Source organism: Myotis davidii, unplaced genomic scaffold, assembly GCF_000327345.1.
Source record: "Myotis davidii unplaced genomic scaffold, ASM32734v1 scaffold1031, whole genome shotgun sequence".
In the NCBI taxonomy this organism is placed as follows: domain Eukaryota; kingdom Metazoa; phylum Chordata; class Mammalia; order Chiroptera; family Vespertilionidae; genus Myotis; species Myotis davidii.
The window spans coordinates 146439-157453 of record NW_006283442.1 but is presented as its reverse complement, the minus strand read 5'-3'; the positions used below and the strand labels follow the sequence as shown (position 1 = coordinate 157453).

Genomic DNA, 11015 nt, shown 5'->3' with positions numbered 1-11015 from the left:
GAAAGGATTGGTCCCCATGAGGAGCTGTGCACAGTGGCTTCACTCTGGTAATTCATGTTCTCCTCACATCCCTCAGAGGATGGACTTCCCACTTTTAGAGAAGAAACTGAGGCTGTCCTAGGTGAACAGGCCGTATGGCATTGCTCCATTCCAATACCAGAGTGAATCTTTGCTTTAATTCACCCTCTGGTCCCCTTTCTCTCTGGGGACAGCAGACTCACACGTGCATGCACATCAGCCCATGCCAAGGGGATGTTGCTGGCCAGGAGGATGCTCATCAGTTCTGGGTCCTTGGCTGCCACCTGCCCCATCTGCTTCCTGCTCCAGGCTCCTGGGTGTGCCTCACAGGACCTCACCTCACTCCCACCTCAGTACAGACTGGACACTCGGGAAGCCCCAGGCCCTTGGCTCAGCAGCCCAGTGGACGGTTGCTTGTGTGGGGGTGTCCTCAATGAAAGTGGAGCCTGCCCTGTGTCAGCACACCTCGCTGGCAGGTAGAGCCAGCTCCCAGAGCCCCTTCAGAGTGCCGTGGCTGTAAAGAAGCCATAGTCCCCCTGCCGTGCTGTGCTGGGTGCCCCCCCACCTTCAGTATGAGGGCCCTAAATTGACAGGGTACCCAAAATTGAATGGTTGGACCTTGGCTTTGCTGATTCAGAAAATTCTATCAGCTTACCTATTTGAGTCACTGATTCACTCTGAGTTCAAATGAAACTGTATCGGCCAGGAATTGCATTCTCCTGTGAGGAATGGAGTCCCCACTACAGTGACTTAAGCAACGTAAAGGCTTATTCTCTCATATAAGGAGGAATGGCTGAAGGCAGCCCTGGCCTGGTGTGGTGGGTCACCAGGTGCCCCGTCCTCAGGACCACCTGGATACAAGAGCTCCTGCCTGCGTGTCCACCTTCCAGACAAGGGGGAGTGCAGCAGCCCTGGACGTGGTGCCCTTCCTGCAGAGTCAGCTCCTTTTTAACAGATTCCTGGAAGGCCCACCCGGACTTTGCTCACATTTCATTGGCCAGCCCCAGCCGCAGGGGAGTCTGGGAAATGTAGTCTTTTGGTTGAGGATCTTACTCCCTACCAAAGAAGGGGAGGACGGATAGTCTCTGCCAGAGTGGCATATCCTCCAAGTCAAGTTGCTTATTTACAGAGGAGGATACATTGCTTCCCGTGTCTAGCAGCTTGTCTTACTCTCATGGACCTCCCTTCTCAGAATCAAGTGTCTGAACAACGGGGTTTGGGGTAAATAAGCCTAGAATTACGGAGGAGAAGAGGAGCCTCAATTCCACCTCACTGCACTTTCCCGGGGAGCGGAATACTCACACCACTCCTTCCTTCCCTGTCTGTTCCCTCGCACCTTCCTTCCGCGGATATGTACTGAGTAATACCGTGAGCAGGACACTGTGTTCCTGGGGGCAGAGGAGGATGGCGCTGGGTGGTGATGCAGGAGCACACACAGTAACTGGAACAGTAGAGAGAAAGCCCTGCCTGAGCAGGAGCCCTGGACCCAAAGGAACTGCAGGTGGCTTCAGGGCTGCACCTGGAGGCACAGGCAGGATTGGCGGCCTCTCACCTCCCTGCTTGCCATCCTGTCCCTGGAATGCCCTCAGGTCCACGCTCTCCCCTTGCTGACAGCTGCCCTCTGCAGAGAAGCCTCTCAGGCCTCCCAGGCAGAGCACATGGGCCTTCCGGGCACAGAGAGAGCAGAGCTGACCCGCCTGCTCCGTTTGCCCTGGGAGCTTCTGTGGTGAGCCTGTCAGTGCCTCAGTCAGAGGAAGGAGGATTCTTCTGCTGGGAAAGTGAGAAGCGGACTCCTGAGAGGAGGATGGGAAGGAGCGCTCCTTGGAGAGAGGCCTGGGGAAGGGTAACCAAGGCAGGGAGAAGAGTCCTCGTGTCTCCTTGTCAGACTGGCCGCCACTTGCCCAGCACTTTCTGTGGGCGAGATACTTGGCATGCATTACCCCCAATCTTCCTAACGGCCTGCCCCTGGTCACACGGCAGGCAGGGGCAGAGCCAGGATTTGAATCAAAATCCAACCCCTCGGTCCCAGCGCCCTGCACCCTGCTGAGGGCCAGCAGCAGCAAAGGCAGGCAATGGGAGGGGTGCAGCGGCGAGGCGGGGGCACGGGCGGCACAGCAGGCGCGAAGGTGAGCTGAACCTTGTTGGCTTGGAGGATGCCCAGCACACAGGTGCTCACCTCGTGTTGGTTGGTTGGGTGATGGAGGGATGGTGAGAGAGGTGAGCAGAATACTCAAAGAGAGTGACCAAATCCCAGCAGGGGCTGGGGCCTGGGGGGCAAAGTGTCTGTGGAGAGGACACGGGTTTAGGTTAAGTCGCTATTCATGGAGTCGGGATGGTGAGTGACAGATCCACAGGAAACACTGATTAATTGGAAAAGAGGGGAGGGCAGGAGAGAGGGAAATCAAAGGCAGCTCTGGAGTTCTCAGACCTGGTTTCGCTGGGTGATAAGGATGCCCTTGAACCTCCTGTGACCATGACCCACAGAAGCACATTTTGCATCTGACCCATCACACACACACACACACACACACACACAATCAAGTCTCACAAAACCCTGTTTAACCTGCTGCAGGTGAGTCCCAGTGATTTGTTCAAAGGAATTCTTTACCTTAAAAAAATATGATTGCAACCCCCAGATTGATTTCATAGACAATAGATTACAACTTAGAGTTTTAAAAGCACTGAGATGAGACTATGGCAAGGGCGGGGGCCTGGGGGTGCAAATTAAAGGGAGGGGCCGGTGGCGTGGATCCTGCTGTGATTACGTTGAAGGGCATCTGCAGGGAAAACCTACACAGGCAGCTAAAGTCTGGAGCTCAGAAATGAAAGTCCTCACCCATCTCTCTCTCTCTCTCTCTCTCTCTCTCTCTTTCTCCCCTCACCCCATCCCTCCCAGATGGGAAGATTTCTAGGGGAGGTGGACAGTGCTCTCCTGACCCAGCTGCTCAGCATGGGGGTGTTCAGCCAGTAAGTGGGACCCACTTCTCTCCCATCTGACAGAAAAGGCAGGATCTGATGCTAAGTGGGCCAGACAGAGCCGGTGGTCCTGACCTCAGAGCCCATCGTGAGAGCCCCCACGTGCTCCAAAAGCAACCGTTCTGATGCCTGGGACTTGAGAAGAGGCGGGGAGTGGCATGAGGAATGTGGGCGCCTAGAAGGAAAACCAAATTTACTATTTGTTTTCTTTCAAACCAAGTACAGAACTGTAATTTTTGGCATGTCTTGCTTCTGATCTGCCATCCTAACTCCTAAACTGTCGGGCATCTGGGTGAATGAAACTGCAGCGACTCCCTGGGGCAGAGCAGGGGTGGGCAGGGTCCGGACTCACCAGCTCCTGTCTCTGGCTTTCAGGGTGACCATGTACGACTACCAGGCCATGTGCAAACCCCCCAGTCACCACCACAGTGCTGCCCGGCCCCTGGTCAGCGTGAGTGTCACCCCAGACCTCCCCTCCGCCAGGTGGCAAGCCCTCCACCTAAAATGAGGTTACCTGGTCCCTGGTCTCCCCAGCTTCAGGCATCTGGCCCAGGACCCCTCTTGACTCTGACCAAGAAGTCCTCCCCCACTTCTGCCTCACACACCCCCCGCCCCCCAGCCCTGCAGGGCTTGTCTGCGGGCCTCTGTGAGTAGTGTGGTCACACAGGCCATCAGGGACCCTGAAGCGTCACCAAGAGTCTCATCAGGATGAGGCCCTGCCTAGCCTTCTTGATGGACTTGTTGAACCCGCTGCCGGCCCTGCACAGGAGTCTCTTGGCTTCCCAGCTGGGAAGGGGTGGGTGGTGGCAGCAGGACGGGTATCCGGGGGTGTGGTCTGTCCCCCAGCCCAGGGTTAACTGGTTGTCTCCCTTCTTCCCAGCCTATCTCAGCCCTCCTGACTGCGACCAGATGGCTGGTGAATGAGCTCTTGCTGTGAGTGGGGGTGGGGGGGGGGGGCAGCTGGGGACTTCATGCAGGTGTGTCTTCTGAAGGATCCAGAGGAGGGGGAAGGTCCGGGGAGGAACTGTCCTGTGTGTATGGGGCCTCCTCCCTGCTGCTGCCAGGGGCACCTTTCTGCTCATTCGGGGATCCCCCGGCAGGGAAGAGGATGTCCAGGAGAACAGGGCTGGGCCGGGGAGCAGCGGGGAGCGCCAGAGCCCCGGCCACTCAGTCAGATTCGGTGCCGTGTCTGACAGGTTCCTGCTGGAGTGGAGTGCCTGGGGCTCCCGGAGAGCTGGCCACGGGGCCCAGGGTGAGCACCTGTGACTGCATGACCTTGTGTTTGCTACCAGTGCCAGTTTAGTCAGCTAACTGGAAACCTCCCCCTCTGGGGGGTGACAGAGGGGAAGGGGCTCCGGGCAGCTCACTGTTCATATCTCATCCTGCTTGGTCTTCTCTCGTCACCTTCCCCTCCTGGCTCCCCACCTCTGTGTGACATCACGCCATCTCTGGACACCACTGCTCCATGTGACATCACTCATCCCATGTGACATCACCACCTTGTGACATCCTGACCTCGTGTGACATTATGCCCACCCTGTGCTGGGCCTCATGTCCTGGGCAGCCAAAGCTGTCTTCCATCACTGTAAGTAGCACCCACCGTGGAGCCGGGTCGGGGGAGCGGGAGGCAGCCTGGGGCTGCAAAAGGCCCCCTCAGCTCTCCCTTAAAAGGGTGCATTCATCCCGGGGCACCCCGACCCGGGATCTCCCCCAGTGTAAAGCCCCATGGCTTAGCGGGGAGTACAGCCCAGACCTCATCCCACACAAGCACAGTCCGACCAGGGAGAGATGGAGCCCAGCCATCTGCTTGGGCAGGATGTTGAGTTCCCAGAGGAAAGGGGGATGCGGTCCAGTGGCTGCAGCCACATGCAGGTGAGCGGCCACCAGGTCACCCTGCGGCACGAACAGTGCGGCCTCCAGCTCAGGGTTGCGGGGTGGCCGGCAGAGGCCTCATCTGATCACGGGGACACTCCTGGGATAATGCAATTCCCAAAGGTCTGACCACAAATCAAAGCCATGTCCAGTCAGCCAGTTGGGACTGTGACCACATTCCCAGGAGGGTGAGGCTACCTGGTCTTTACCTGCAAAGGGACATGGACCGCTTCCACTCCCTGGGTGGCCCAGGCTCCTGTACCACGCAACACTGTCGCACCTTAGCAGGTTTTGCTCCACCCCTGCTTGCTATAGAGCCTTTCCCTGGTGTTCTGCGACTTCTCCACCGTTGGGGCTGCACCCCTTCTTTTGCTTCCTGATGGAAAAACCACTCGTGCTGCTGTCCCTGCCTGGCCTGCTTCACTCCCCCTCTGCCTGCTCTCACCACTGGCCTGCTGGCGTGACTGCCGGCCCTCAGCTCACGTGGCCAACCCCTGCCATGTTTCCAGACTCCTTTTGGAAATCACACCCGGCAGTCTTCACAGGAGCGCCCGGGACATTCAGTCCTCACCGGGGTGTTTGTGACAGGAGCCAGGAACCATGTGTCACCACCCATCTGGAAACAGGTCCCTCCTCCCGGCGCCCCTCTGTCCTCTGCCAGCATCTGCGCCTACAAGGCTGAACGTGAGCTCCCTCGTCCTGCTTGTCCAGAACTTCCCATCTCAGGCCGCTGTCCGGGCTCCTTCCTCCCGCCCAGCAGGCCTGGCCCGGCCAGTCAGCCGTGTCCTCTGGGCTTAGAGTCCAAGGGCCTGGGCAGAGGGCAGCTGTGTGCCCTTGGGGAAGCCACTCGCCTATTGTCGTTGGCATGTGGCTCTTGTTATCCCTGCGATGACCTACCACACAAGGTGGCTCAGCTGACAGCGGGGACAGGCCAGCCTGAGCCAGCCCCCTGGGTGCGAGGCCTGTGCAACGGGGCCTGGAAGGAGAGGAGCCAGGCCCTGAGCCTCTGCAGGCTGCAGCCAGAGCACCCACTCTCGAACCCCGGGGGGCCGGAGAGCGTTGCTGCTCAGCAACACCCTTAGAGGCCAGTGTGGCCCTGGCTGACCCTCAGCGGGGCTGTGCGGGGATTGAGGAGACCTGTCACTCCCTGTTAACCTTTGTGTGACCCTGCCATAGGTCATGTCTACACAATGGGGGGATGCGGCCTGTCCTGCCTATTTCACAGAGAGCTCTGAGAACAAAAGGAAAGGCGTGGAAAGTGGCGCGCAGAAAGAGGGGTACTGTAGCACCAAAACGACACTGCTATTTTGAACGAAAACGATGTCCCTCCGCCTGAGAGCTGGCCTTGTTTGCTCTTTGCTCACCTCAGGAGCGAGCATGGCCGTCCAGAGCAGGAAGCCAGGGACCTACTCTCCCGTGTGCTGAGTCCTTTCTGAATGACTCAAGTGCACCACAGACACACACTGAGGGCCCCTGCCCAGCTGTCCCCCAGCCCCGCGGCCGGGCGCCAGCCCTCACTGCTCTGCTCTCACCAGCAGCAGGGACAGAGGGCACACCTGGGGCTTGCCCAGGCCCTGCACTCGCAGAGAGCCTCAGCTGGCTGAGGAGATGTCACCTGTCCATACTGAATTGCAAGGGTGGTGGGGTGAAGGGCTGAAGTCTCCCCGAGCCACCCCTGGGCACTCTGACCAGCTCTGCTTTCCTCTCAGACTCTGCACATCAACACTGAAGGAGCCTTTGAGAGGTGCTCTCCCCCTCCCAGCCCAGCTTACAGTAGGGATGCAGGCTTCCACAGGCAGGAAGAGGCTTTCACCAGGTCATGAGACTAGTGTGTCAGTCACACACAACTGAACCCGAGGCGCCCTGAGGCCCAGCCTGCTGCCCTGTCCACTGTGATCCACTCCACTGCTTTGATTCTGCTCCTTTGCCTTCCCCCTTTCTCCCGTCCTACCCGTCTTTTACGTGTTCTGAGAGCTTTCTGACAAAGGAGCCACCTGCAAATGGACTAGGGCCTGGAGGTATTGAAGCTGAGATCCCTCCAGGCTTGACTCTGCAGGCCCTTCCAATCGATGATGTGCTTTCTCCCATCGCACCTGTCTCCCCACAGCCCACAAGCACAGGAAGCAGGACATGCTGCAGCCCTGCGACACGGAGTACCCCGTGTTTGTGCACCAGAGGGCTATCCAGGAGGTCAACGGGATCATCGATTGTGGGGCCTGCCAGAAGTAAGACCTGAGGCAGCTCTTCCCGCCCCCCTCCTCGGGGCAGGGCCTGGTCACTCACAGAAAGGGGGGGGGGGTAGGAGGGAGGGGGGGCGCATCTGTAAATGGGGAGGAAGGCGAGGGTGCTCTAAGTGAAAGGGCACGCTCCAGGGTCTTTGTTTCCCAGTCCCCTTAGTGAAGGAAACAGGCTGAGGCAGAGGGTGTGAGGGAGGAGGCCAGTTGGGGGCTAAGGAATGGCGGTCCTGAGGCCAGGTCCTTGTGAGCAAGTCACCTCCACGCCAGGCCCCGAAGCCATCCCAGATAGAAATGATCCCACGATTCAATGTCTATCTCACTCACACCTGCATCGAAGCTCAGTGTCAGGGCCGCACGAGCTGGACTCCATCGAGAGACCTTGGACGGCAAGGGTTGGTTTGAGGAAAGGACAAGCAGCTCCCCCTCAGAAACCTGTCTGTGCAGAGAAAGGGGAAAGCACAAGGTGTTCTTAGGAGCGCGTGGGCCCAGTCTAGACCCAGCCTCCCCCCATGGAGAGTCCATTAGATCCAACTCGCTCTGCCAGCCTGGCCCAGGGAGGCCTGAATGAAAGTTCCCTCCTGCTGACCCCACCCCTGGCCTCAGGGGCCATGCTCCCTGGAACTTCTCTCCTGGCCCAGGAGGCTGAGATCCCTCCAGGATGTCCCCTTGTCAGCCTTGACATTCACCAAGGGCTTCCCAGGATGTCCTTGAGAGACCCCAGACTTCGAGTGAATTCTTTCATAGTGTAGCGCCTCAGACTTCGGTGTCAGACAGTCAGGTTTCCATCGCTCACCCTTGTGTAATGCCAGTGGGGTTTTAACTTTACCACAGCAGTTCTCTTGGACTATTGTTATTTGTGCACTTAGCTCAAAGGCTTGTTGTAAGGATGAAGTAAATGCTATGGTGCAAAGCCAAGACTTTAGGGTAGGCAGACTTAAGTTTAAAAAGTGGCTCTGCTACTTCCTAGCTGTGTATCCTCGGGCAAGTTACTTAGCCAATTCTAGCCTCCATGTTCTCATCTACAAAAGGGAAATAATAACTTCATGTAGTGTGGTAAAGGTTATGTACGGGTGTGTGTGTGTGTGTGTGTGTGTGTGTGTGCGTACAAACCCGGAGGACATGGTCAGTAAGGGGCAGCTGTTACGTAATACACCAGGCCTTGTGCATAACAGGCTCTCCATAACCCTTTACTCACTCCCTCTTCACAGTACTCCTGGGCAGTATGCAGGGGCACTGTGCCACCTCGTGGCCAAGACTGAGCACTGCATCTTCCCCATATGGCCTGCCCCCACCACATTAAAGCAAGGAGAGCCACACATCCCTATTTGCTTGGTGCAGTCCTGATTTATACCTGTTGTCCTGCATATATTAATAATAACTTTAACTCTCACATATGTTCCAGTTAGGACTTCCTCGCCTTCTCCAATCTGCTAGGAAAGGAGCATTTGCAAAGGCTTGTGGGTAAAATAAGCCAATAGGACTGAGTCAGTTGCCCAGGGCTGTTCCTGTAGCTGCCCTGATCTGACCTGCCTCGTGGCTCCATTTCTTCCCCTGCCGCCCTAACTCTACACTAGAAGTTTGGGGGTTTTCCCCCCTAGAAGCCCTATGTCAAGCCTTCCATGGATTCCAGGGCCCCGCCTCTCTCTTTGCTGCAGGATATTTGTGATGCAACAGATTCCCAATAGTAACCTTCTCCTCCTGGTGACAGACCCCACCTGTGACTGTAGCATCTTCCCACCAGTCCTTCAGGAGGCTACAGAAGTCAAATATATCCTTCTGATCTGCCACAATGTGCAAGGTGAGGGAGGGGTGTCGGTGCAGGAGAGATTGAGGGGCTTAGATTTTGAGGCTGAGGCCAGTCTCCCTCACCACCACCATCCCACTCTCCCACACAGAGCATCATTACTGGTTCTCCAACCCTTCCCCCAGGGCCCTGGGTACTGCCTCCTGACCCTGGAAGCCACTTGTAAGGCAGTTGGTCCTACCAGGGGCAGGCTCTCCAGAATCAGCTCTTGTCATGAGGCGTTTGCCTTGACAGTGACTCCTGCACATAATGCCTCTATCAAGTGTGACAGAATGCGCTCCCAGAAGCTCCGCCGGCGACCGGATTCCTGTCATGCCTTCCACCCAGAGGTGGGCTAGAGGGGGCTCAGGGGTGGGGCTTGGACTTCATCCCCAAATCCTCAGCACTGTGGCTGTGCCTGCACATGGAAGACATGAGTGCATCTGGACACAGGATGCAACTGCACGTGGAAACCTTCAGACACGTGCAGCAAATACTAAGTCAACCAGGATCCAAGGGGCCTTCTACAAACAGAGCCACACAGTTCCCAGGGTTTGCGCCCTCAGTGAATCAAAACACAGCATCCCCATATTGTCCTCATTGCTGCTGTACTTAGCTGCAAATGACCTAAGCAAACAGGAAGTCATTATGTGCAAAACACTAATGGTGACCAACATGTATTGAGCACCCTCCCTGTGGCAGGCCCTGAGCTGGGTGCTTATACTCGGTATCGTCTTTGCTGGAAATGGCTGCCACAAATAATCCACATCAAAGGTGCTCCCAGAGTCAATGGCTTCCCTGAAGTCATTCTAAGAGGATGACCCCACAGCCACTCCAAGAGGGGGCAAGCAGAGAATGCATGAGCCCAGTTCTGGGGCTGAGTGTACAGCCTCTACTTCCCCCTAAAAGGTAGGGGGTCTGAGAGAGGGGACAGTGCTTCCTCCACTTTCGGAACTCCCCCTCCCCCACCCCCCTTTCCCCAGGCTTTTGGATCCTATTAGTTCAGAGACCCCTGCCCTACTTCCTGCCTCCTCTGGCTGGTATGTCATCGTGAATGCTGCCCTTTCATCTCTGCTCTGCGTTCCAGGAGAATGCCCAGGACTGTGGCGGCACCTCGGAAACCTGCGCCTCACTCCCCCTGCTCCTGCTGCCTCTGTGTGCCTGGCTGCTGCCACCCCAGCTGCTGCGGTGACTCCCACCCAGTCTGACCTCTGTTTTGACAAGATAGCCCTTTCAGAGACATTTTAAGGAGTCAGCAACTGACGGGGAACCCAGCTCACTACAGCTGGGTTATCACCCAGGTCAATGCTTATCTCAATGACCCAGGTCAATGCTTATCTCAATGACCCTGCCTCCTGAAATTACTGGGTGGAACCAGAAACCACTTCCCCAAGACCTTCCAGGGCCTGCAACCACCCAGCCCACTTCGAGGGGGCATTCTCCCATCCTTCCTACCTCCTCTTCAGGAGCCTAGCATGAGCTCAACTTGGACCAAGACAAAAGGATTTCATTCCATCTATTCTCCAGACCTGGCTGGTCTTCAGTAGAACAAAGAACTTAAAGATACTGAGAAAGAGAGGCAGAATGAGACCAACAATAGCAACAGCTGAAATGAGACAAGGGCAAGAACAATCCCCCACAGGAAACATAGCTGCCTCAAAGTGAGATGCACGGTGGGGGCAGCTCAATTTCCTTCTGCTGCTCAAAAAATTCTAACTCTGTTTGTGGATAGTAATGGAAAAGACCCCAAATCCTTTTATCCAACATAGCTACATGTGATGTCTGCAAACTATTGCTATTAAAAAAAACTTCTAAAAACATCTTTGCAGTCCCGCCAGTGTGGCTCAGTGGTTGAGTGTCAACCTATGAACCAGAGGTCATGATTCAAGTCCCAGTCTGGGCACATGCCTCGGTTGCAGGCTCGATCCCCAGTAGAGGGCGTGCAGGAGGCAGCCAATCAATTATTCTCTCATCGTTGATGTTCCTATCTCTCTCCCTCTCCCTTCCCCTCTGAAATCAATGAAAGCATATATTTTTAAAATTGTTTGCAAAGCCCTGATGTAAAGGAACTTTTGCATCTAAGAAAAGCATGAGATGCCCAGCAGCCACGTTGGAAGATTGGGGTTCAG

At 56.2% G+C, this 11015-nt stretch overlaps 1 protein-coding gene across 5 annotated transcripts in view; it reads left to right on the top strand.

The window, feature by feature from the left end:
* The window catches only part of CACNA2D4 (calcium voltage-gated channel auxiliary subunit alpha2delta 4), a 110722-nt gene extending 100535 nt beyond the window's left edge, over positions 1-10187 (top strand). For 2 of the 5 annotated variants that reach the window (XM_015564341.1, XM_015564328.1), the window contains 9 exons: positions 2915-2985; positions 3370-3445; positions 3875-3927; positions 4191-4246; positions 4559-4579; positions 6974-7091; positions 8759-8901; positions 9142-9236; positions 9974-10172. In XM_015564341.1, coding sequence (XP_015419827.1) covers positions 2915-2985; positions 3370-3445; positions 3875-3927; positions 4191-4246; positions 4559-4579; positions 6974-7091; positions 8759-8901; positions 9142-9236; positions 9974-10078 — 738 coding nt within the window. In that variant the 3' untranslated portion in view covers positions 10079-10172. Of the gene's footprint in view, positions 1-2914; positions 2986-3369; positions 3446-3874; positions 3928-4190; positions 4247-4558; positions 4580-6973; positions 7092-8758; positions 8902-9141; positions 9237-9973 lie in introns of those variants that run through there. The other 3 variants (XM_015564336.1, XM_015564334.1, XR_001513954.1) reach the window with 3 other exon arrangements.
* The last annotated feature ends 828 nt before the right edge of the window (positions 10188-11015 follow it).